This window comes from Pseudochaenichthys georgianus, chromosome 5 (assembly GCF_902827115.2).
Source record: "Pseudochaenichthys georgianus chromosome 5, fPseGeo1.2, whole genome shotgun sequence".
NCBI classification, from domain to species: Eukaryota; Metazoa; Chordata; class Actinopteri; order Perciformes; family Channichthyidae; genus Pseudochaenichthys; species Pseudochaenichthys georgianus.
In genome coordinates this window covers 15238480-15266317 of record NC_047507.1, presented here as the reverse complement: position 1 = coordinate 15266317, position 27838 = coordinate 15238480, and the positions used below count along the sequence as shown (strand labels likewise).

The 27838-nt window shown below is 39.8% G+C and overlaps 1 protein-coding gene across 2 annotated transcripts; it reads right to left on the bottom strand.

Moving 5' to 3' along the window:
- Nucleotides 1-11250: 11250 nt before the first annotated feature.
- On the bottom strand, nucleotides 11251-25366 carry slc6a1b (solute carrier family 6 member 1b). 2 transcript variants are annotated; one of them, XM_034082231.2, is made up of 15 exons: nucleotides 24979-25366; nucleotides 23270-23696; nucleotides 22856-22987; nucleotides 22559-22659; nucleotides 21952-22061; nucleotides 21334-21466; nucleotides 20063-20197; nucleotides 19088-19191; nucleotides 18440-18564; nucleotides 17920-18032; nucleotides 17647-17778; nucleotides 16330-16432; nucleotides 16128-16228; nucleotides 15651-15818; nucleotides 11251-13775 (listed from the first exon to the last, which is right to left on the bottom strand). In XM_034082231.2, exons 2-15 carry the CDS (start codon nucleotides 23514-23516, stop codon nucleotides 13662-13664), a joined length of 1818 nt encoding a protein of 605 aa, XP_033938122.1. In that variant the 5' UTR covers nucleotides 23517-23696; nucleotides 24979-25366; the 3' UTR covers nucleotides 11251-13661. The 2 variants fall into 2 exon arrangements, with proteins under 2 accessions (XP_033938122.1, XP_033938123.1); XM_034082232.2 differs by having other exon boundaries at nucleotides 23270-23652.
- Between the last annotated feature and the right edge of the window lie 2472 nt (nucleotides 25367-27838).

Here is a 27838-nt window from a genome sequence, read left to right as displayed (position 1 = left end):
CCCCGAAAATAATTATACGTCCTAAGGCCACCATGGCCTGTTACTGTTACTGTTACTGTTATGGCCCTGATACTGTTAAAATCTCGAAATTGCTTTAAAAGCGTCAGAACAGTGGTTTCTGAACTGCATTATGCTGCGTTCACAACGGACGCGATGCGACTATTCTCATCGCTCTAACCGCTGGAGTTTCACCGTGGCTTTCAGCTGTGTTTACTCCTGTCATTCAAACAGGGGCGGGGCTTATATCCATGTAAATACTGTGGTGGAAACCAACTACGACTAAATTAACCTATTTTACCGTGATTTAATTGTAATATACGGAGCCCCCTAGGGGACATGGAGAAGAAAAAAAATAATAATTTGAACAAAAAAAAATAATAATGTTTTGCGAGATCTCGCAAAACCCCTTTGCGAGATCTCGCAATACTTTTCATTTAGTACTTCCTGGTCAGTTCGGCTGCTACGGCAACACAGAAACCACAACAATGGAGTGGTTCATCGATTTCACTTTGAGCTTGGCCTTATATAAAGATATAACATCAGTGCTTGGCAATAGGTACGGGTTTCACACATAGACTGTATATATAAAGGGTTTCACATAAGTGAAGACACCTCAAGAGAACACTCAGAGCGAGGGGACATGCACGTCCCTCTGAGCTGAGTTATTGACAGATTCGAATTTCGCGGATCAATAACTCATGAACATAACGTTGTAAAAATACAATTATAAAACGGACAAGTCAAATCAAGCAATCTGATTGGTTCTTAGCCGTGATATACTGAGCGTATACCACGGGTAGAATTGTAAGTTACTTTTCACAACAAGTCAGTATCCCTCCGCGTCTGAGAAAAACAGTATACCGTTAGGCTGAAAAGCAAACTGCCTGCAGTTTGCTTTTCATACTGGAACAAGAAAGCAGCGGAGAAGTAACGGGGCAGAAACCCTCCTTTTTACGCAGCGGTCCAGACATACACATCAAACGGCAAAACATATTCAGTGTGCAGTTCCTTTGGCATAAGGGCAGGGATATCTAGATACTTTCCAAGGTCTGACATCATGAATTGAGCTACTTTTAAAGCAAGCAACGATGTTTTCAAATCTGTAATCAAAGAGGTCCGCAAAAATACTATCGGCCAATCAGATTGCTTAATTTGACTTGTCAGTTTTATAAATATATTTACATTTCTTCTGTTACGAAACAAACTTACAAAGCATAAAATGGAAACATTTAAGATTAACTTCGACCTCCGGGGGGTCTTACTATGGAGGAGTGGATTGAGCAGTGCCTATCTCCAGAAAAAAAAGCACCTAAACGACGACATGCAGAGCTACGTGAAGAGCAGGTAGACCAACTGGAAAATTACCACCATTCAAAAGCTTTCTGATGCGGGTCTTGAAACAAAGCAGAGAAAGTATGACCGTTAGTGGCCACAGGTGCGAAAGCTCTCTCCAGAGCAAATCTCGGGGACCGGAGAAAGTGGAGCAATATTCTCACCACGCCAAGCAACAGCCTAGAACAACCTCAACAAGTAACCACGTAAGCCATGCTACTGATGCTGGACAGGTTTTCAGTGGGGGCAACATACAAATGAATGTAAATAAATAGCCAAATAATGAATCAACGCTCTCTGTCTAATATGTTCGCTAGCTGTTAGTGTTGTTGCATAGCAACCACCTCGCACTATGTTTCGCGCAGAAGGCAACGGAGGGACTATTTTATTTGGAACATCATTATTTACTAATAAAAACTATTTAAATTAGAGTGTGTATTTTTTTTTCATATTGCCACACTTGGTAACCGTTTTATAAAAGCAATAGCTCACTTCAGGCCGTGAGCTATTGCTTAAACAACATGACTTTACAATCATAGCAAGGTAGACAACGAGCTACAGAGTCGTTTTTATCAGAACAGTTCGATACGCGCCGTCATCCGAGCTAAACATCAAGAATTGGTCACAATCTGCAGCTGGAGGAAGGAGAGGAGTGCTTAGGGACAGTCTACAAACTGCAACGGGGTTTTGTGAGATCTCGCTAAGGGGTTTTGCGATATCTCGCAAAACATTTAATTTAATTTTTTTTTCAAATAATTTTTTTTTCTTCTCCATGTCCCCTAGGGGGCTCCGTAGTAATACACGTTTCAGAATGAAGTAACTGAATACTGATAACGGTTAGTAAAAACCATGCTTTGACAAGTGTGCAGACAAGACGGCAGGCGAACAACTTTTAAAATGCGTGTTCTCTGAATGGAGCGATCTCCATTCGATCAGATCAACCTCAACTAACCTGTATCTGCTCCGTCCAAACTCACAACAACGTCCTAAAGTCAGAATTAAAGCAGCGACTGTATTCGCCATGACACAGACAGTCTGTGGTTTGTACATGTTTAACTTTTGTCCAGTTTCTGAACAGATATGAGGAGCTGTGAGGAGTTGATTAAAGAGACTCACACACACACACACACACACACACACACACACACACACACACACACACACACACACACACACACACACACACACACACACACACACACACACACACACACACACACACACACACACACACAGTTTTGCATTCCAAAGTATTGCTTGTTCATACAGTTGAATGTTGGAACTTCACTGTGCATGTGAATGATGTATGTGCAGAGTTTGACCCTTGAAGGCTGTTTCTTCTGCTCTGAAATGGAATATATTTGTTACACATTAATAGAATTTTAGATTTTTTGATTTGATTTTGGATTTGTGAATGGGAGAAGTAGTAGATGGAAAAAATACCAAACACTAATTATTAAAGTAGTATATTATATGTTATATACGGTAATACTAAGGAGGTATAGGCCTATATGATGATATAATGTTTGACATTATTGATATTAAAAAAGTGATTTGTTTTCCATGTTATTCGTGTGTTTTTCTTATCAGAAAGTGAAGTTATTCATTCGTAAGCTCCAAATCCAAATGTTTCCCTCAATGGCCTTTGTGCTTTTGCGCCCTGAAAAAATGTGTGACACCAAAGGCCAAATGGCCTTGCCCCTAAAATGATGAAAATCCAAGCCTGATACCAAGTCATGCTATGTGAACCAAAACCACAACCACTCATGTGCAGTAGTAACGGGTATTGGCGGAAACACTCTGTAAGCAGTTAGCAGCTGCAACATGACGGAGGGCTCCACCTTCTGAACTAGGTGGACGTTCGCCATGGAACAGGGCCCTGATAGATGGGGACATTTAGGCGATTCACAGCTTCAAAGTTACTGCTGCCTGAGAAAATACTTCCATGGTAAACAAAGTCTCCCAGGCTTTATTGCATTTATACTAACAATAGTTAGTATACTTATGTGGTTTTAAATCTGAGCCCAAAATTGTGGTCCTGAAATTGATTATTTTATGTAGAAATGTATGTTAATTAGTAGAATGTTTAAGCATTTGACTGATTAGACCCTTAATGTTAATTGAAATCAAACAACACATTTATACAACATTTTTTCTTTAGGTGTTGTTATACAGCCTGATGTATTTCCACTAATGCACAACATGCTGTGTTCCTGGAAGCAAATATTTAGACATGTAGATGTGAACCAAAGTGCATTCGGGCTGTGAAGCATCTCTTTGTGTCCAGAGCTCGCTACCTTCCCAAGCCTCCCAGTCATTCAAATGGTAAACTAGCAGAACGGACTCTTAATTCATTGGGAAGCATTAACAGTCCAGTCCAGCTCTTAGCACTTCAGCCTGACTCACTGTTTCCCACTACTTTCTCCAAACAGAGAAAAGGAAGGCACTTACCATGAGAAAAGAGACAGAGAGGACAGTTAGAGAGCTGGATGTGGCACGCTTAATCTGTAATCTGTCTCTGCCATTTTTCCTCGAAGCATGTCTCATTCAGTTTTCCTTTTGTTGTCATTCTTGTATTCTTCTCAGTTGCTCTCTAAATGGTATCCACAAAACTCATGTTATTTCAAGTAGCACAAGCAGGAAAGTTAAGAAATAACATTTTAACCAAGTCTAAAAAATACTCAAGGACAATGTTGACATACTGTAGTGGTAAAACAGTTTTAAATCAGATACACACACTAATAAGTGTCTGCTAAGGCACATGCTATCTCTTTGAAATCCTTGAAATCAAATTTTCAAAGAGAAATAAGATTAGTAAATGTAATGCTGCCCAAGTTACTCATTGCTTGGCACAATAAACTAGGCATTCTTTGACTGGAAACATTAACTAAATCCAGAAAGAAATTGTGTTTCCTTCTAAACTTGACAACAAGCCTAATAAGTAGTTTAAAGCAGAATTTGCAGAATCCTCCAACCTCTAGTTTGGTGGTCAAGCTTATCTCAAAGCAAGAAACAACAGGATAACAACTTCTCATCAGAACTATAACTAGTGCTAGCTCCAACAATTTCATGATAGGTAAGGGGGCCTGAAGTAACATCTGTCTGCAAACATAACGTAACTGCAGGAGATGTGCGTCTGCATGGCATTCAACACCATGTTGAGTGGAGGAAACCATGTTAATATCCAACTGACTCTCTGACATCTACCTAATTACATCTGATTTCTCTCAGCATGCCCCTCGGCAAAGTTAAAAATGAAGCATGAAGCAAAGACAAGTGCATGTTCTGCTCCAGTGGCTCAGGTTATGGGGAATTGGAGAAAGAAAGCAGCAGGATGGGAAAGTCTCTATGCAATTACTTCGTCATCTGCACTGGATTTGCATAGTAACTGTAGCCTTTTCAAACCCATATAAATATGTCTTGCCTGCAACTTCCTGCCAAATTCTGCACACTCGCCCACATTTCAATGATAATGGATATGATGAGGAACAAATATGCAGTTTTGATTAGGTTATTCGGGCTCCCAATGGTTTGTGTTGTTGAAAGTCTCTTCAGAATTTTTTGAATCTTGGTTTAGGTTTCTTTATAAAAAGGAAGGTCTTTTTCATAAGTCTGTAGAAATCATTTTGTGAGCAGAAATCTGATGGATTACAGTGGATGTATCGTTGGTTGTGTGCACATCTATAATATACGGTAACTATTTTGTCATTCTATATTTTATATAGACTCTTACACGCCTCAGTAGTTTGATAATACTGAGTGATGGGCTTGCATCTCAACCGTCATGGAAGTAATTATACTGTAAATAACGTTTGTCTGTCTATGTATGTGTGTTTGTGTGTGTCAGAGGGCTTGACAGCCGAGGGCAGGCAGGCATGACATCAGATTTCTTCCTCTCTGCATAAGCAGCATTAAGGAGAGAGAGAGAGAGAGAGAGAGAGAGAGAGAGAGAGAGAGAGAGAGAGATTGGGGGAGTTGACATATGATGCATCCTTGGTCGGATGTTGAGCTGGTGAGCAATGAATCGCTGCATTGCAGAGGACATTTATTCAAGGATACATTTTATTAGGATCTTTGTTTTATCCCTTATACATCTACTGGACTTACAATTGAGATGCCTCCCAGCGTGCATTGTGGCTCTAGGAATAGCAATGTCGGTCGATGAATGATGTTCTTTTGTCTATGCTGAATGGATGAATGTGATGAATTATCCTGAAATTGGGCCAATCATAGTGAACACAATCCCATGTTAAACTGTACTGTGGTGTTTGTGCAAGTCCAACAGTTTTCCATTGAAATATCTCAACATGTAATTCATGTATTGGCACAACATTTTATAAAAAACAATCATGGTTCCTCGATGATGAATTCAAATGACTTTGGTTATCCCTTTACTTTTTTACGTAGTGCCGTCACCAGGGCAAATTTCCAATGCGTCCAATTCTTTTTGTTTACCAAATCACGCATAATGTACAACAGTCTCATGACCTTGATATTTATTTTTGTGTTGAATGCTATTTATGAAACACCACCGTGTTAATGGTCACACCAGAAGCTGGCGTAAGAAGTTGGTCGTCACAGAGGATAGGATGTTGTTTACATTTGTGGATAACAATGCACATAAAAACGGGGATATACGAAGCCCTTGTTTGACCCACCAGTAAATATTGCATTATGTTCTAAACCTTGTATCTTGCTGTAAGGTGGTGCTTTATCCTTTCACGAAAACAAGCACATGTCTTCTGATGGTAGATTTCAGTGTTCCCAAGGAGACCACTGTTACTGAATTTCAAACACATTAATGGTATTATAATGTTGTTTTCCCTTTTTTTGGTTCTTCCTTCCACCATGAAGGGACAGACTTTTGATGCAATGTTATCCATTGTGGGTTGTGCAGTTAGTACTATTCAGAAAATGGTGTCAAGTACATGATGTGTCTTGAGAGACAAAAGCCCATTAACAACCTGGCTGAGTTAGAGAGCACTGGGCTGATGAGGTGATGGCTCTTGACAGCAAAGGGAACACTAATTAAACCTTCTTCAATAGTAAGTCGTATTTTTTAGAATGAAGAAAAACCTCCTGTTTCTTCTCATTTTAAAGTTTTCGCACAAGGTGTCCTACAACATTGGCTCAAAAACACTGTTTTTCATGACAAGAGGGACACCAAACTCAAATGTAATTTACTATGCAATAAGCTTGACCAACTCTCCACCCTTTCACACACTACTATATATGTTTCACACATGGATATTACACTGGATATTATTCATAGTTTGGTTCCATTTTGTTTTCTCTGCCTTAGGAGAAGATGCCTCGAGGAAAGGGGGTTGCCTCTGAGCTCTGAGATGCGCTCCTGGTACATTTGGTGATACATGTGGCGTAACAAAATACCCCTGAGACTGGAAGGGATATATGGGTTCAATGGAGAGAAGAGAAGAGAAATATATACGAGGAAGAGGCAGTTGAGACGAAGCAAGAGGAGAACGAGAGCAAAGACAATGAGCATTGAGTTCTGTTTGGGGCTCTTTACCCAAAGGAGCTGTTTCCAGCTGGAAGTCACGCTCCCTGTTTTGTCACAGAGGCCTTCCCTGTCTCCATTCATCACCACAACACAGAGAGGATCTGAAGAACACCATTTGGTTCAAGCCTCAAACTGCTGCTTACCTGCACATGTATCAATCTGATGCAAAAATGTTCATTTAGAAATGGTTGTCGCAGTTTGAACACTATTACATATGTATACTGTTATGATGGTGATGCTTTTCTCTTTCCCAATTTTTACTTTGCTGCAATATTTCTTCCTTTTGTTTTTATCTCCCTGTATCTCCATAAGCTGTTAGGTAGAACAATACTCAGATCCATGCAAAAGACTTAATCAAGGCACTTTCTCTTAACCTTTCACTATGCTATTACCCTGTGTTAATGAAACAGGGTGGTATACTCTTGGCCTTTTCCCTGGGTCAGTGTGCAGCCTGTGCTGTTTCAGAGACCTGCTGTGACTTCCTTTGCTTTGCAGTAAGACCAGCAGCATAGTTTGCCTCCATCTGCTTAATTATTAGCTTGATTGGTGATGTGTAGCGGCTCCTGAACATTCAGGGATGTTTGTATCATGGCGAGTGGTTCTGCAGGCCTGGACTTTAGCTCCTGAAGTGACAAGTAAAATTGCTGTCATGAGAAAGGTACTGAAGGGTAGGATAGTGCCCGGAGAGAAATACGTTTATACAATGATAGCATATTTAGCTGTGCTTGTGTCATGGCTCTAGGGATACAAATGCAAATCTGTTTGTCTTTTGCTTGGTCTACCACTTTGGTCCAAAGTTATTTTACGCCCCCTACATCATTTGGTGTCGTGGCTGGTGTATTATGTGATCAGTCTGGGAGTAAGTACTTTAATGTATTCTAATGTATACTTACTTTAAAGTTAGGCATAGATTGACATGTTGCCAACAATTTGTTGTCGTTTATTCTTCCAATGCGAGCATCAGAATTGAATTTCAGAATTATGTTTCTTGTAAACTGTGAGTTAAATCAATTGGAAGACATTGCCCCTCTGCACTCTGAATGACCTTCAGGTCACAGAAGTACTTAAGTCATGTGGTTAGTGAGACACACTGTAATATGGCACCAAAAGATAATCAAAACATTTATTCATTTCAATTAAGTCTTTACTGTGTAAGAGTGTGAATGGAGGTTAAATTAATGTCTTCAAACCCATATGCTCAGTCACATTGTGTGTGTGTGTGTGTGTGTGTGTGTGTGTGTGTGTGTGTGTGTGTGTGTGTGTGTGCGTGCGTGCGTGCGTGCGTGCGTGCGTGCGTGCGTGCGTGCGTGCGTGCGTGCGTGCGTGCGTGCGTGCGTGCGTGCGTTCAGGCAGGGTTTGGCAGGGTATGCCATGCAGGCAATTAAAACTGCTCATTAATGCTTTGTTAGACAACACTCAAGCTAATCCCATCATATGGCAGGCAGTGATAAGGGCATTTGCTTCTCACAGTGCCTCTCTGTCTGTCAGTCTGCAGGGAGCAGATATGCTATCTGTAGCCTGTTGTAAAGGTGAACAGAGGGAAGGCGATGGAGGCTCACTAATATTCTGATTCAGCTATAGTCAGCTAGTGGTAAAGGTATCCTAGGTGAAGGAAAAGCCTGGAAGTGCACACCAGGCTATGAAAAAGTGAAGGTTCTATGTTCAATCTTAATCTTAAAGAACCCAAAATAAACAAAATATGGTGCATTGTTTGTTTATGCCCTCCAGACCGACACAAATAACTGTCAATAAATGTATATTTCTTTGACATGGCAGTAGTATTTGGTTGGTCAAAGTCGCAGTTTAAACTGAGTTTTACCCCTAAAACTCCAATTAATATACCCATCCACTACCAAAAGCTGTCTCCTATTGCTAAATCAATTACATGACCTCACCGCATCCTTCACATGAAACAACTGGGGAAAATACTGCCTTGCAGCTATAAAACGAGTAAACAGAGGATATTTTTCAATCCTTTTTTTGCCCCACCGTGCTGCGCATGTCAGCGGCCAATGATTGTGATGCGGTTGGAGAGCGTGCATGCAACTGGGGGCCTTGGCCAAGCTGGCAGGGAAGGAAAACAGATTACCATTTCCACAGTGTGTGTGTTGTTGGGGCCCTCGAGCTGACTTCTGAGCTGCTACTACCTCTGCTAGACTGGAGCTGTCAGAGCAGCTCCGCTCACGTCTGTGTCATCACCACAACTAACACTCCTACTACCGCAGCATGTTCAGATGAGCAGACTTATGTATCAATGCATACTCACAAGGACACGCTGAATCACATGCATGCATGCTCACAGACTCACACATGCTCAAAAACACAGTCATCCTCACCGCAGTACAACTAAACAGGTATGAAACAACCTTCTCTCTCTTTCTAAATGGTTCTCTTGCGCTCTCACACACGCAAGCTCAAACATGCAGACACTTGCACCTGTGGTTTTCAGTGCTTATGAATAATTAACCCTCAAAACAAAGAGATGCTTGCATACCAACACCTGAGACAAAGAAGAGACACGGATCTGAGAAAACACATTACTACATGTTGTGGCACCAAACAGGCAGTCATTTAAAACGTCTCAGATTTAGGAAATTACCTGTAAGAAGGTCATTCATTAACATGGTCATAAACTGTATTTGTATACTTAATATTTGCTGAAAGTGATTGTATTCCACATGACTTTCATCTCAGTTCACTATTACTTCATCATCATACGTATGTTGTCCTAATTTCATACAGTGCCTGGCCAACAAGTACAACTGAGCTATACCAGCACCAGTTTTTGTATTCAGTAAAATAGCTGCAATGGCTGCACACATATAGAAGATTCCACACAATATCTGACATTTGGCTCTGTGGCTTATGCGGTTTTTAGAAGGATATTATTATTGTCACTCCCCAATCTCTGCTGTGCTGAGCGTGTAGTGTATATGGTAGCAAGGGATGATAGAGACAAGACGCGAATTATAAACTCTACATGTTCTGCAGTCACATAATAATCTGTTCCACGTGATTAGGATCACTGAAATTGAGTCGCTGCTATACTCTCACATGAAATAGTACATGCTGCATTATATAGCCAACACATACTGTATTAAAGGATGTATTTAACTTGTCATTGGTCTGCTGCTACTGCTCACCTGAAGACTCAACAGATTGCTGCAGTCAGCTGATAATACAGTTCTGTTTCTTGCACATCTTAATTGGTGTGTTTTAACATGTTGTTCTTACACACTGTGCATAGCTATACCTACAATAACGAATACCCTGTATATATATCACATGCAAAGAAGGGGTGGGTCCAAGAGCGACTGACTTTCAACCCCATGTGAAACCGCGTATTTGCTATGACGTTTAATATCCATCCGTTGAATAAGTCACATACATGACTGTCTGCCGGTCCATCTCGCTGTCTCTCCGTCTCTATGTTAATCTGTCTAATAATTAAGATAATTCCCCATGTTGGAGATATTTGTATTTTCAAATCTTTAATCTGTTTTAAATTGAGTTTGGTGTACATTTTTGACATGATTACAACTTGGTGTACATACTTTATTTTGCATTCATATTGCAGAGATTCAGAATTCAACTCGGATAAAAACGTTTTTATTGAAAGAGACATAATGTGAAAAGGTAACTTTTCAATGGAATCTTGGGAATTTATGATCTGAATTTATGTTAAGAAAATCAAGGCTCAGCATATTTAAAGATTACTGTGTTTCCTTCCAACAACTAAACAAGCATGTCATCCAGACATGCTATTTTGAGACGCATTATTTAATTCATGCTTTTCCCTTTATCTTATAAGCAATGCCAGGTTTTTCTTAATTTTTTTTCTTTCAATATATATTCTTTGAAACAAATACGTCTTCATTCTGATCTGGCTATTTGGATTATAACCAATGTTATGTAGGCTATCTGCGGCATAACAGCAGGAGATGGGGAGTGCATTGTGACCGGGGGGGATTGGCTGTCAGCCAGGACAGCTATAGTGTCTGAGCTGGCACCGCTTTCAGTGCAGGTGTCACAAGGACAAACACAATGTTGTCGGAAACTATAAGCTTAGTTTACACAGAGCATCTCATGCAGTAATGCAGCTGATTGCATATTCATCTCCACTTGTGTAATAAATCGAGCATTTGCATAACACTTTGCTGTTCAAGTGTCGTGCAAAACTCAACATTGCAGAAAGCACATTGGAAGAGCATTTCCATAGCTTTTAAGTCTGCGCTTGAGGTTTTTCAAACAGTATCATGCATTTAACAGGATAATAGTATTTTTACTTTTCAGAATTAACCTATTGTGTATTTTCACCCATTGGATTTCTTAAGCATTACAAAAAGGAGAGACACTCATTACCTTCTTCCCATTAGAAAGATTACATGACACAGACATTATAATCTATAGGTCTTTATTTATTTTTGCAGATAACATATATTGCAATCATGCTTTTTCATATAACACCATCTAAAGACATTTATTATATTTTTTACATAGAATATTTTACATTAGGCCCATGAAACAGCTAGAAATATACAAAACAATATTCTCTGACTAAACATTTCTATTACTTTATTATTATTATCATTATTAATATTATCATCTTTATTATTACTCTTATGTTATTGTAATTATCATTTTTACAGTTGAGAGAGATATGTGCTTTAGTTTCTGAGATAATAATATTATTGCAGAAAACAGCAAATAATATCACATTTTTTTGTTCAACATTTAGACAAACGAAAGAAAAATTCAGGTTGTACGGACATTCACGGATACATGTATTTCACAGTCCAGTTTACAACATCATTCAAGAGAGAAAACTGCAGTATGGTAACTTTATACAAAACTCACGGAACCCTTTGTCATTGCACATTTTAAATTTCACATATCTTTGAGAAAACAAAACATAGATAAAAGGAAATTACTGGGACTGATTCCTGTCGCATGTAGCTGCCACAGAAGCACAATTTATTGATCCTCCTTCATAGTAATACAGTAATATCTGCGGTCTTACACTAAAGTCAGCTTCTACATGTTTCTATATTGCCTATCAAGCTTGATATGTAATAATAGGTTTTTTTCACCCTATGCAAAGGAGTAGTTTCAGTGGTGTTGGCCTACAGTACAAAGCAGTTTGCTATGTGCTGTTGTAGTAACAGTGCTTTTGCCAGCTTTGTCCTCTGAATGAGCAAATAGTTCTCTCCTATTCTGAGATTTTAAATATGCACTCGCCACAGGATAGAAACACACTATGGCCTCTACTAAAACGACTGAGTGAAGGCCATCACAGTTCATTTACACTGAAAGAAATTATGCTAGTTGAGTAGCACACAGAAAGAGGCAACAATTTGGATCAGCATGCAATAGTGCCCAAGTACATTTATATATATTATACTGGTTTATGTGTTCATGTTTTGTTGCCGCTTTTGTTTCAGTGTATAATAGTAGTATCTGAGAGAATTTGGTCACGTCCACCTTTGTTCCTGAGGAGGGGGTTACTAAATAGATATACAGGTAAACCGTTGGAGTCACAATAGTGGTATCCATCATAGAAATCCATCATCTAATCTCAAATCCAGCAGCCAAAGCAGCTTATTTATTCTCATAGTTTAAAATATAGATCTGAGTTAGCATTGGCTTATTGCAACAACACTTTCCTACTTAAAGAGTTTGTCAGGAGAAGAAAAATCATTTTTTTTCCAAATGAACCCAGCCAAATATATTGTAAGCACAATGCAAATGTAAGATTTTACATCTTGTTCATAAGAAGTGGCAGTTTACACACCACAATTGTGCTTTTAATCAGATGCTGTATTTGCTACTCTACTGAAATGTATTTACTGTATATAGTCAGTGGGTCAGATGTCTGCACCAATCTTACAAACGTAGTTTGATTTTGGTCCTTTTCACTCTCACATATAGAAAACGACCTACAAATGATTCTACAAAAAGATTCAGACAACATACAAAGTTATTGTTCTTTAGAAAACAAAGAAACAATTATAACAGTCTCTTGCTATGTATCCTATGTAAATTATTTTTGCTGCTGTCAAACGTTTCAATCGAGCCTAAAAAAAAAGAAAGTTGGACGCTTCAAAACTCCATACTGTACTTGTGCTTTTCAAAGGTAGCCCCATTCATGGGTGGTAAACATTTCAGGCAAACTGCAGGATCCTGCAAGGGGGTGATAGTCTGGCTAAATTATATTTTACACATACAAGCAGATTTGGCCTTACCTCTTGCACATTCCCATATTGTCTTTGTCATATGTTGTTCAATACTCAATTTTCACTTTACAAACTTTCAAATTGCATTTTTTTCACCTACTACACTGCATTCATTTTTAATGTATTTGTAATGTACAAGCAAAATGCATTCAACCAATATTTTCTTTTTACAGTAATTGTAGTTTAGTAGATTAATTAATATCTTCAAAGTAGCACAATACTATTCAATCAACGCGGGCCTCCAAATTTAAATTATATATTCAATATACAGTAATTTCCTAAGTCACATTTCCTTTTTCTAGAAAGACTAACTTTTTTTGCATAATGAAATTCATAATATCACAACAATTTTGCTGAGTAGTTTGTTTTTCCTCATATGTTTTATAACTCTGTATTATACAAATAAACAAACAGAAAAACCCCTAAAAATAACTTTAATCAGGTTGGTCTCACGTGTCCCCAGGAGGTAGGTGAATAAAAGCAGACAAGGAAGTCTGGTGGTCGTTCCCAACCTTGATTATGTTTTTTCTGCGTATCGCCAGTCTGGCCGCCGAGATAAAGCCAGGCAGAGGTTTCTAGATGTAGGCTTCCTCGTTGGCAGGGGTCTGATTCTGGTTTTCTGTCTGCTGGTCCGGGCCATTTTCCTGAGCCTTCACCAGCTTCAAAGGCGTGAACATCATCCGCAGGCGCTGAAAAAAGCACAGATATCACACAGCTGAAAGATGTACTGATCGTGTCAAGATAACAATGAGACACTGTCATACCCCATTAGTAGGAACCAAACAGCTGCGAAGTTTGTGATTAAACCGAGAAGCTGTAGCAAAACACACCAGCTACGCAGCTGTGAGCTTGATGGATGCACCGCCTCTGGATCTGAGTGTAAACTTTCTACAAGATACTCTCAGTAAAGATTTATCATACTGTTTCCTTTATGTGATAAGTGGTTTTATAATAATAACAATAATATAAATTATAATAATACATCAGACTTATGTAACTCTTTTCATACTGTATGATTTAAAACAAGTAAGGAGTAAAATCTTCAATACATACAGAATAAGATAGAAATAAAACAATATAATGGAGTAGAGTAGACAATAATGGCTTTTTGAGGTAGGATTGATAATAAGTTTCACACAGAGTGAGCGAGGACCAAAAAGGTCCTGTAAATCAGTTAAATTAACTAATACAGCCTGAGGTGTTGCTTAAAAAGGACACTAAAAGCCAATTTTCTTGACACTATTCATTCATAAATGGGCGAAACTTACCAAGCCCACACAACGTAAATAAGCTATCCTTTAATTGGTAAATGTTTAAATTGTTCTGAACTTTGGGTAATGTTGGACCCGAGATTCTGCAGCACAGAAATCATTTATATGCTGTATTTGTGAGCTTCCGCCTGAGTGCAGAGCACTAATCATCTGGCTGATTGCTACAATTAGACAATCAGCCATCAGCTGGTACTGCAGGATCTGACACCTGCACATCGCCTCTGACAGACTCTAGTGCACTGCTGCAATTATGGCCCATTTATTCTGTCAGCACTGGCTATGAAGCTATATCTGTCACTAGGGACCATATAGAGGTTCAGTGATTGTTCAGCGCATTGTGCATCAATGCAAATCAAAAGGCTCTTAATGCAAATGGGATGCCGGAAAAGGTATTATGTGCCATTGATTAGGATCATCAGATCAATAAAAATTCAGCGTACCATTCTGCTGCATACAAATACTAAGTAATTTACTGAGAACTCAGTGCCTGGTGTAGCAAAAAGGCATCTGCAATCATTCTTAACAGACCTAATTAGAAACTCTATTTTCCTAATCCTTTTATCACTGTTCTACTCTTCATGGCAATTTATCTCGTCTTTACCCAGCATGCCGTGTTGCTCATTACAGTGCGGGTTATAATGCACACAGCAAAATCACATTGTGCTAAGCTGAGCATTTTAACATTCAGTCTTTTTGCTGTTAAATGATATTCAAGGTATTACTGTCAATGCCAGCCATTATGTAAATGTTGTAAATGAGGATGATATAAATGGATCAGTATATTGTGGTAAACTCTACACAGTGATTTTAAATGTTCATTCAAGCTTCCCTCATGGTTGAAACTGACTTCAGAGCATAATGACATTAGGTTATCCTCACAAAGTATCAGCACACTTTTACAAAATGCAGTATTGCATTGCACGCAGTATGCAATAATGTATTGGAGCCATAAAATCATGCATACCAAGTAATCCACTTTAAACTCTTAACACTGAGGCTTCCTCGCTGCCGACTGGAGGTTCAAAACAGCTAATGTGTGAGAGGCGTGTGCAGTGATGGATACACCTACTGGATATCCATCTAGAATATTTGCCTGCACTAAACCAAACTCTCAATATGTACATGTAAATATACAGTATATATATATATATATATATATATATTAAAACTTCCTGTGTATGTTTGTATTTAGATGCAGAAATGTGTACTATTTGTTAGAACTCTACTTGCTTTGTAGTATTTAAATCCTCTGGACAAATACAGCAAACTTGACTAACTCGACATTAATCTTACCTCTTTGTATGTGCCTTTGATTGTCAGGAACATGTAGACCATGTAGCCAGGGATGAGGAGCATGGAGGAGAGGGCCATGCACCACCCAACCCCCTGGCCCCAGGCCGGGAACACGTAGTCACCCAGGGTGAGGGGAACCATCTGCACTGCACTGAACAGGAAGACTCCCTAAGACAAGAGGTAAAAAGAAAGATCTCAGGACCCATCATCATCATCATCATCATCATCATCATCATCATCATCATCATCATCATCATCATCATCATCATCATCATCATCATCACCATCATCATCATCATCATCATCATCATCTTTTGACATTTCACAAATCGAGGCCAAATTCATGGTTATAAACATGAAGACAGCAATGTACAGCTTTAGTCGAGACCTCATAAGCTTTAATATTGTCCTTGATGGGGTGTGTATCCACTGTTGGTGCTTTAAACTGTGTGCATGTTAACCACTGATAACACTTACAGCCACAATGAGCGGAGTGAAAACGACCCAGCAGAGCTTCCACCACATACAGGGCTTGTAGCCAATCATTTCCTCAATATTGTCATAGAAGTTGTTCACACCTGGAACCACAGATAAAATAAAGTTTTAGTTATTGTGTTGTGTGAATTGAAGGTCTCAGTTCGATAGAAAATGAGATTACTGAGACATAGTTGTGGCTTACCATAAAACCAGGAAATGGAGATGCACTCAAAGAAGACCAGGAAGAGCAGGCACATTCCACTAGCTGAGTAGTAATCAAATAGCTTGAACACGTACAGTCCACCCTTTAAAAGGAGAAAACAAGAGAAGATGAAGATAAATGAAGGTGGAGGGGTAAACGTTGAAGAAGCAATTATAGTACTAGATGTGCAGAAAAGTACTAAATCGCCCAAGTGGAATAACACCAAGGGCGAGAGCCTCGACGGCTGTGGCTGGTGACATTTCATTGGTGAGAACAAACTTGGATACTTCCTTGTGGAAAGTGTTTTTTTGTTATTGTGCAGAACAGGCAGGATCTTTGTACCTCGATTAGGCGTCTCCTTTAATAATTCCATGTCAGTCCTCCATCTCTTTTGGCTATCAGATGGTTATCGAGACCAGCTCAAGGGACCTGTTCATATTCTCTGTGAACCTTGATACATTTTAAAGTGCCCGGAGCAGCGATAAGGGAAACTGCCTCCTTTGAGGCCTCCTCCTACATGTGGCATGATGGATATCCATTTTGGCAGTAATAAAGGGTCTTTGAGTCTCATTGACAGATGTGACCTTGGCCTGCAGGGGTTATGTCATTTTTGGCTCACAAGTCGCTGACTTTTGGTTTCATAACTTGCATTTTTTGTTTGATTGTATTTGCTTAGTAAATATCATTGAATGCTAATGTGCATCCCGGCAAATGCTGGGAAACTGAGAGTGAATGAAGTGCAGAACATGGATTATTCTCAGAGGAGCATCAATGTGTTCAGCAATATATCAATTTGAAATTGTGGGCTTATGGTGGCTCTTGCCGAAAGGTCCAGTGGTCAAAGCATTAGGAATCGTCCTCTATGGACCATGTACACATTTTATGGAAATACAGCCATACAAATTCCATGTGATGGAGCAAAGTGTTAGTCCATGTGGCCGCTGAAACATTACATAATTAATATAGGAGCACCATTGATACATCTCTTTTAAAGGTGTTTGACATCTTCCTCTGGAAGAAAGTGTTGGACAGATGGACAAATGGACATGCAAACAAACTGACCATGTCACTGTCCTCTTGTCCAGCAGACAACAGGTTAATAAGTGATATGAAGTAATTACTGTGAACCTTTGTTTTATGTTTTATGTTGCACAAAAACAGGAAACACTTGGAACTTCATTCTCAAAGTGTCCGGGTCTCCTAAAAATTACCCATACTACACTTGGCGAGTTAAGAGTATTGCAGGTTACTCGGTCAGCACTAGTTTTTTGTTGGATTCTCTGAGAAATGCAGACTAAATAAAGGTAAAGTCTTTACCTGTGTGATGTTGGAAAGTCCGATGATGTAAGAAATAAGGCAGACGACTGCGATGAAGATTTCTCTGCGTTTTCGGAGAGCGTGGGGGAACTCGTCAACCAGTGCAGTGATGAAGCCCTCCACGGTGCAGAACTGGACACATTGGGTAAGCATTAAAACTGTGTTACTTAATTTGTCACTGCATTGCTTGGTTGAAGCTGGACTATCAGCACTTTGCTATACAAATATGCAGAAAAAACACAAATGAGACCAATTATGTTGGAGTATCTATACCTGGCTGTCGATTCCCAACATCAGCAACATGGAGAAAAAGAGTATGGCCCAGAGAGGAGAAATGGGCAGCTGGGTCACAGCCTCAGGGTAAGCCAAAAATGCCAGGCCAGGTCCTGAGAATAGAGAAACGTTATAGAGATGGTGTTCAAAAATGTAAAAAAAGATAATATAATGTTGGGTTCCTTTTTCAATAACTTCGTTATCCACCATTTTCAATATGGATACTTACAATTAATTTACTGTATTACTAAAACCAAAATGTCCTTGAAAGTGTGAAACAGAGTGTAAATGATGAACTTGAGTATTCACAAAGGACAGAGATTTTGCAAAATCACTGAGCAATTTTCCTTTCTCATAAACCCAGACATCTGAAGTGTCATATAGTGAGAAGATAAAACCCTCCCTTTTTGACTGAAAAAAAATTATTTCAAGCAATTTCAAGGGCTAATTCTGCACAATAGCAAGTATCTCTTGCCTGTACCCATTGTCGCTATCGAATTTAAACATTGATTGCAATTACCTGAGGCTGCCACATCAGCGATGGGTCTGTTTGTTACATTGGACATGAATCCCACGATGGAGAAGATGACTAAGCCAGCGAACATGCTGGTGAAGGAGTTGACGCAGCAGACAATGATAGAATCTCTGTAGGGGAGAGACAAAGCACAAGGCAGCCATTGTCACGCCTATATCAATTCCTTATCAACCCGTCACACATTGTTGAGAGGCATGGGGGGAAGGGACCGTGGAGATCCATTTTGCATCCTGCAGTTACAGAGCAGCTGAGTACATTTAGATTGATCCGTTCTATAAAATGGCAGTGAGCTCCAGCACATTTTAAATAGTTGGAAGCATAAACATTACGTTTTTTGGCTGCAAGCGGTTATCTGACTTGACAGAGGATAAGGCAGACCTAATGTCTGTGTCTATGAGTGTAAAACAGAGCGTATTGCCAAAAATAATGAAACCATAAATACAGCTAGAGGCTAAAATCGTTCCAAATTAGAAGGTGCAGCTGACACAGTGTTGCCAGGAAACCATATATAATCCCAGAAAGACACATCTGCACAGTCTCCTTAAAAAGAATATATGTGTCTGTGACTGACGTGATACAGGTATTTAAATGATGTGGTATGTGAACCTGCAATGAAATATAATAATCACGTACCTATACACGTTGTTTTTGAAGGGATTGTAACTGCCAAGGGCGATCAGAGAGCCTAATCCCAGCCCGTAGGAAAAGAAGATCTGAGTGGCAGCATCCAGCCACACCTGACACAAAAAGATAAGCAAAATTAGGTCAAAATAAGCAGTTGTAGACACATAACTGGTGCCAAGTTGATGTTAAATATAGATTTTGTTTTTAAAAATGGACAGATTTCCCTTGGTTTTATGGATAATATTAACTTGTTTCTCATTTCCAACCAATTGAACTGGCTGGGTTGTTCAAGCTATGGGCACAAAGGCTTTTAATCTCTTGTAAACCTTTGGTGGAACTGCAGGAACTGGGAGCGATACTTGTTCTGAGAAATGTCAACACCTAAGTGCTGTTTTCTTACACTTGGTCCATCTGATTTATCCACTCTGATCTCGTTGCAGCCCATCTTGACTCACTCAACTCTGCAAGCCTTTGCCTTGTCTAATCATGTCCCTCCACATCTCTCTTCTAGCTTCATCTCCTTTTCATCTAGAGCTTTAATGAGGTGGCCTAGTCATTTATACACAATCATTACAAGATAAACCAGGACATCATCAAAAATCAATATCTATCATACTGGGGTTTTGTTCCGGACATAAATGCATCAATCTAAATACCACTGGCAGTCTTTAGCCCTCTCTTATACTCTACATTAAGCCTGCATCAGCATGATAAATACAAATATACATTGCTTTCACAGGACATTCACATTGTATGTTTCTCTAGACTGGAAATGTAGTTATCAATGCAATTAACAGTGATTGTTATAGATATGATATTTTAGTATTAATATGCAATCAATGAGAATAAGATTGTACTCTGTATTCACCAAGGACGTATTACAAGGAGAAATCATTACTATAATGTTATACTATATCTCAAACAGCACATCTTTGCCAAACATCTTTGCCAAACATAAAACATTTTTTTTACAGAAGAGCATACCTCAGACTCCTTCAGTTTTTCAAAGTTTGGTGTGATATAGAAGAGGATCCCATCAATTGCGCCAGGTAGAGTGATGCCGCGGCAAAACAGGATGAACAGCATGAAGTAAGGGTATGTGGCTGAGAAGTACACCACCTGTAGGACACACAGTTATTGTTAGAAAACATAATAATGTCTATCAAAGCCAACACTTACTTGTTAGACCACACAGCTATTATTTCACTTGGGATAGTTGTCCTGTAGGCCAGTGCTTCTCAAAGTGTGGTCCGCGGACCACTGGTGGTCCGTGAGCGCCCCCTAGTGGTCCGTGAGTATATTGGTACAATTTCACATGAAATAAATAAATAAATGTGAGTTTTCCGCACTCTCGCGGGAATATCTCCGCAATGGAGCGAGCTTAAGTTTAACTTTTGATTGCATGATATAGCCCAGATAAACACCTTCATCACACATGTTGCCACTTGTTTGTACCATTTTCAGGCGATTTGTAAAAAACGATGTGTTTTTGGATATTTGTGGAGTTAGGTGGTCCGCGAGTGTTTTTTTATTGGTTAAGTGGTCCTTGCTTGGTATGAAAAAGTTTGAGAAACACTGCTGTAGGCAACAAAACTGTTGAAGACGGAAAAACGACAAAGTTGTTCAACTCATCATGAAGAGTGTTACTGTACTGTGGCACCATCCCCACTGCACAGTGCAGCACAGTGACCTAGTCAGCCATTCCCCGGAGGCGAGATGACCCCACAATGCTTGGGTTCAGCACAGTCTCTCTGCACTGTTTCCCTCCTTATCTGAACTCATTTTCCACTGTGCTCTCAAAGTCAACTCAGTTCAGATCATTTATGTGAAAATCCACCGCATAAGAAATGAAGTCGCAAGATTATGTCATTGAAACTGCTATGTATACACATAGCTACCATATGTTTAAAAAAAAACATTGATGTAAAGAAGTGAAAAAATCAAATCATAAATGTTGTGTTTTATAATGTTCTTGTTCTGAGGGAAGATAATGGCTTTGTAGCAGTCTAGTGGAGGTACTTGTAGTACTTAAAGTGCTGTGGGTTAAAGGGAAATTTCATGTGAAATTGTATATTTGTCAATTTAACTTACATTTTTATTTATCCTGAAGTAGTTTGAAGAAGTTGTGATCCCTACATTTTAACAATCGACCAACATATCATTGTGACAATTTTTGCATAAATGTGATGCAGGTTCGATTTGAGATGGGAATGAATATTTGGTTGTCTCTGTCCTTGTCTTTCCCCTTTACATACTTTGCCTGTCCAGCCGACCCCCTTCCAGATGCAGAAATAGACGAGGACCCATGCAATGGCAAGCGTGATAGCCAGCGGGATCCTGATCTCCCCAGGTTTCTCCAGGCCATCAGTCATCTGGTGCATGTTACGTCTGCAGGGAAGGGTTAAAGTGGTCTTACTACAACGCACAAATGCATGCTTGATCTCATACATGCAGCACGCGTGGATGCACACACAAATATGGACACACGTGTCTGGATCCTCGCAAAAAGCCCTCTTCCTGTCTTTCTTACCCCACCCCTAAAGCTTGTTTAAGGCCTCTCCGTCAAGGGAAGTCTTGCTTGCATGCATGCACATCTACACGCAGTTGTTGCTCTTTTAAACATTTTTTTTCCTAGGGTTGGTTTGAGGCCCTTTTTATAAGCACAAAATGTTCTTTCTATAACAAAAACATCTGGAAAGATGAATAATAAAAGGATTTAGGGAACCATTGGATTCTCAGATCCAAAAGGCCCTATAAATCTCTGACCCTGATCTTCATGCACATAAGGGGCCATGACCTTTCTTTGTCGCCTGAATCTTTTCACAATAGAGCCGTATCCTTGTGATCTAAACAGATTCTAATGTTCAGCTTACTCCCAGAACTCCACCACAGAGCTGGTAAGGTTTTTGGTGTCTGCGATGCTGTAGTTGGTGTAGCAGCGCTCTGTGTTCCAGGCATTTCCACAAGACTGCCATGGCAGCTCCTGAAATTTAAAGGAAAAAAAGGGAGAAAAATCTCACAGACAGCTCTTTTTACTTTCACTACTCTCCCACTGCCGGGTCCCATTCTCTCTGGCTGTCGGGCAGCCAAGACCATGATACTCATTGAGATTTCATGCTTTTCTTAGAAGAGTGAATGCTTCATCGCCAAATGCATTTATCAATACCTTGTGTAAGGGCTAATTATGTGGGAAAGGAAGTAATAAATGTCATACTCTCTTAGGGGCTGTTCACCCTTGTATAAGAGGTGCTGGCATAAAGAACTTGCCACATACCTAAAATGGTTACTATGTAAAAAATACAACCTGCGCATAAAGGGAAGAAAAAAAACAAGAAAACATGTATGGACACTTTTGTGAAATATTTCTCAGTAGGAATCAAGGTAACTACATTTAACCTACATTTCCAAGGTAATTTTCAAGTCATATCCTCAGGTTTTTTTAACAAGGGACCAGCATGAATATAAATTGCAAATACTCACGGTAGTGAAGGAGTTGTACAGATAGTAAATTGCCCAGGAAATTATTACAATGTAATAGATATTCAACCAGAAGGACAAGACTGCAGCAGCCATACCCACACCTAAAACAATGGAGAGTACAGGCATGATGTTAAACTGGCTGAAATATTTGTGTTGGCATAAAACTAGGATAATAATTAATATGTAACGTTTTTATTTTGAATTTGACTTGAATTTGACAATTAAACGACCTGGTCTTCATAAATTAGCCAGTGAACATAAAAATAATAGATATGTATTATTTAAAGGATATTTTACCTTTGAACACGGGGGCCAGCTTCCACACTCCAAGCCCTCCAATAGAAGTGTATTGACCAAGAGCCGTCTCCAGAAAGAACAGGGGCATGCCGGCAAATATGAGGGTCAAAAAGTAGGGAATCAAGAAGGCCCCTGAATGAGAAGTGGGAGGTAAAGGTGTGTCAATGAAGGTGATCAACTATTAACATTCAACATGCTCCAGATTATATGTTTTCTAAAAGGTGTAAAACTGCGCTGCAGATAATCATGAGGTTTCTCTTGTGCGCAATTACGCAGGGTTTAGATGGACAGAAATACACTTGCTTTATTTTAATCAAAAACCTCCGGTAGCAAAATCGCAGGTTTTGTTGTTGAGACATTTTAACTCCTTTTGAATTATGGATAAATGGAAAATTGCCAAGAATTCCTGATTACCTCCTCCGTTTTTTCCACATAAATAAGGAAATCTCCAGACATTTCCGAGTCCGATTGCGTATCCCACACATGAGAGAAGAAAGTCAAATCTCCCTCCCCACGTTTCTCTCTCAGGTAACTCCTTTTGCGTCTTCTGCACTTTCACCACCAAGGTTTTGGGTTTGTCGTTTGGCGTTGTGTTGGGCGCTTCATTCGCCATCTCTGTTAAGACGTGTCCGTCCGTGGCTTTAGTCCCGTTGGTGGCCATGGTCACTGCGAGTGTTGGATAGTCCTCACCAGTGGAGAGGAGCGGGTTTCCGAACCTGTCCAGGCAACAGCAGCTTCTCCTTCCTGTAGCCTACACCCAGCTCCAGATACGAGCCGAGCGGAGACGAAAAATCGGGCTAAAGAGAGTGATGAGCAGCAGTTTAGCAGCGGTCCAGCGACCCTGAAAAATTAATTAAGTATGCATAAATATAAATACAAAATAATTACTGAAAAAATAAGATGTGTTTTTCGTGATGTACACGTCATTCTGCCAAGTTGTTTGGTACATCAACATCTTATAAACATTATATCAAGTCTAATGAAGGTGGAATTACTTTTCCCATTCGCTGAGCAATGACTGGATTTTGGAAGGGAAAATATATTTGAAAATAAACGCGTGACACATTTGATTATCAAGGGGAGAATTGTGCTGCAAAACAAGTTTTACATTAGTAAAATATCATTCAAAACAATTGTAATGTATGCATCCATTGTAATTGCATGACATTTCTTCAGGGGTAAATAAAATAAAATGTGCCCTACGAACCGTGAACCCCACGGGATCAAATAAAGACTTCTCATGCAATAAAGTCACTTTTAATTGCCTGGAGTGAATGCATGTTAGCAGAAATGTAGAGCCTGCTCTTGTTCTTTGGTCATTATGCTTTAAATTCAATGGCCCACTTCTAAAGCTCCGGTACAAGAGCAGAGCAATTAAACACATTTAGGAGTCAGGCTCGACGATAATGTCTAATGAATCACCTGGAGAGGCTAACAACTCACTGGAGCTTTTCAATAGACATTTCATTCATATATCTGCAGGACAGGGTTAAAATATGTTATACTTATTTATTTACTTATTTATCGGCAATGCAAAAGACATTGCTACCGTTTTAACACAACATTATTTAAACACGTTTGTGAAGCATATAAATATGCTATTAGTCCGAATTTATTTTAACTTTGTAAAAAGATAATTAAACGAATGAAACATAAACGGGCACTCCATTTCCTGCGTGCGTAATTGTAAACAGCCTTATCAGGCAACAAGGAATCCACATTTGTTGATGATTTATTCACAAAATAAGCTATTTATATGAAATATCACACGTCAGTGTAACACTTCACTTCAAAGAGACTCACCCCCTTGAGACAAATGGGGATTAAGTGAACAAACAAATATGTGCGCATTCTTTTCCTAACCAGATTACACATTTTAATTTGACATATTTTGAACATTGTCTAGCAGGATATAAGTATCAAAAACGGTAATGACCCTCATGAGACGAGTCTGTTGCGTCGCCATTAAGTGAAATGCGGTCGCACATCGTTGGACATTGCCAGATTTGGCGCATCTGCATATGTCAAATTCAACAATGGTCTTTGTTTGTAATAAGTATGTAAAAAAACGCAAATGCATAGGTGATTTTAATAAGATGCATTATGTGTGACAGAATACTTACAATAAAATGGCTTAATTTTCCAGATTCCAGGGAAAATCCAAATTTCAGAAAAAGTTACTTCCTTGCACTTTTACCGAATAAAACCCAGGTGAAAACTTTGCATCCGACGACAGAGAGCAAACATATGATCCTGAGAGGTGAAGATGGTGAACAAATGCGTCTTTGAGAGCGAGGTGCTGTCCTGAAAGGAGTGGTGCTGAAAGAGAGGAGGGGAGAGAAGACGGGGAAAGGAGCTGCCGCCGTCTGAGTTGAAGCGAGCAGGGACGTAACATGGAGCGCAGGATCCTCACTCTCATCTACATAGCGTCAATGTCACCTCAAAGTCGACCCTCCCCAACTCCAACATTTCCACCACTGAGATGGCAGCGGGTTTGAGAAAGGAGCATCCTCTTGTCTCAAGGTTTTATATCCTTACTCCTGAAGCTTTTTTTCTTTTTTACATCAGCAAGTTCTCTCCTTCTTTCACTCTCTCTCCCCCTCTCTCTCTCTCTCTCTCTCATTCACCCTTTCTGCCTCACTCAGGGGCCAGTTGATACATAATAACCAAACATAATAACATGATAAATAGATTAGAAATGAAAGAAGTTGTCACAAGTAACACTTAAGGGACACTTGTTCACTGTTTTCATTTTTCTAAACTTCCATTCATCCAACTTTTCGGAGATTGACATGAAACAGACTGTGTAAAAAGGCCTCAATCTGAGCAAACGTGAGAAGTGTAATGTAGCCTCAAATGCAGCCACTCCAAAGTAACACATAAGAAGATGCCAATGGCTGCTCTTGCTCCTGGCAAAACATGATAAGAGGGCCCCAGCCAATAAAGGGAGTCAGGGTGTGTGAGATAAATTGAAAACTCTGCTTATAATCTTCTTAGCCAGCTGTTTTCCAAAATGAAATACCCTTGTGGAACATCCCAAATGAGCAGTCTTAAAGCAGACTTTAACTCCCACATCCAGATAAATTATAAGTGTCTCACTGGGAGATTAGACTCTCAGAGGCTTTAACAGTTAAAGTTTGACTTGTGAAAAGTAGTCAGAATCAAACCGGTGTTAATATTAAAAGAAAATCTATATCTGACAAACTCTTGATTGATATAAACTGTGAAGGTGTTTGAAATGTGTTACAAAGCGCAAAGCTGTCAGGTGACACATCTTCCTGCCTTTTTTTTGTTTGGGGCCATATAAACTTCTATTGAATGTAAAGTTGAATCATGTCATGGATTATGTATTATTATTATGGATGCATGTAAATCTGGAGTGTGTCAATAATCTACTTTTACAAATTCCATGTTTATCCATACATTTACTTAATTTCTCCTCCTTTTCTTGCTCCTATATCCCCATTCATCTCACGGCTCGCTACCTTTGCCTTTACCACCCTGTGCTCATCTGCCGTAATCTTTCCTTTGTGTCTTTTGTTCTTTTTTGTCTCCGGCCGCCATACTGTAGGCGCTGCGGTGCTGATACAGTGCAACAGAGAAGCCACACCGCTGAGAGGGAAGGAAATAACGCCCAGATGGTGAACCAATGAGGGGTGAGCTAACCTTCTGATACCAAACAAAATGTATCATTTTTAATCCCAACTGGGTGATTGGCCTGCAGGCTGTGGCTCCTCAGATGTGCAAAAAGCCTCCCGTTGGCCTGGAGCTCTCACACGAGAGGAATTCAAAATGCCACAGTGATGAGAACTGGTGGAGCTGCGCTTGTGGCCCTCGCCCCACCTGATTGTGAGCCTGTGTGCAGTGAAGCTTGTAATTACAGAAGGAGGTGGTAGTGATAGAGAGTAGAGCACAGGCAAACACACAGGCAGACAGCTGGCCCCCTGTCAGTTTCACCGCTCAGACATAGGGGACAAAAGTGATGCTTTTAAACAGTAGAGCAGATTATTGCTCATGTGAGAAAGACAAAATGGCGATACAGATGATGATGACGATGATGATGATGATGATGATGACGACAGTGATGAAGATGATGATGATGATGGATGTATTTTACAATGCAGGCGTATTTACAGAGCCTTTTAGAAATATGTTTCTTATTACTTTCAGTATTTCTATGAGGCTTGGCAGATGCTGAGGCACTTTATGTGCAACTACGAATAACATCACTCATCACAGCAACCCACTTGTATCTCTTAGAAACTTAAACTCAAGCGGGAATTGAATCAATGTAAAAAACATGTTTATATTCATGCACTGGATACGTGTGAACTGACATACAAAGCTATGAGGAGAGACTTGTCAAAACAACATGCTCACAATAACAATGCTAACATGCTGCATGCAGATATAATCATGAGTATGTTCACCATCTTAGTTTAACATGCTAGCATGCTATCATTTGCTAATCAGCAATAAACTCAACTGACCATAGAAATGTAATTCGTTTGGCTGATATTTGGTCATAAACTAAAAGTATTGGCCGGCCCTCCCTACATGCAGGTCACGCAGACTGCGTGGGGCCTCATCTTGCGGAGGGGGCCTCAATTTATGCGCAAATGCGGCGCAATTATGCGCGCCACAGTTTCCCCGCTGCGAGGCTCCGGCGCTAACAGTTCATGAGCATGCTCCACTTGCACCACCCCCCGTCAACGCTCGCGACACATGAGTGAAGATTTGTGTACAGTCCCGGGGAGCCTCATCACACAATTTCACATGGGGCCACAAGTTGGCCAGGGGCAGCCCTGAGTATTGGGCATATTATATCATTGACCAGATGATGGAACTCTTTAAAAAGTTTAAAATGTCGTGTTAACATGTCCAAATAGGGAGGGCATGGTTATCTTTTAAATTGATAAGGCATTTTGCCCAAACCAACCTCATGGTGGTGCCATAGAGAAAGTCAGGGGATTCATCGTCCGA

Bases quoted from the DNA above. Each gene is read 5' to 3' on its own strand.
- slc6a1b (XM_034082231.2), bottom strand. From the start codon at position 23,516: ATGGCCACCAACGGGACTAAAGCCACGGACGGACACGTCTTAACAGAG. The intron at 22,062-22,558 runs GTGAGTATTTGC...TTTAAATTTCAG, and splicing joins TGTACAACTCCTTCACTACC to GAGCTGCCATGGCAGTCTTG. The intron at 18,565-19,087 runs GTACGTGATTAT...TCTCCCCTACAG, and splicing joins TTCAAAAACAACGTGTATAG to AGATTCTATCATTGTCTGCT.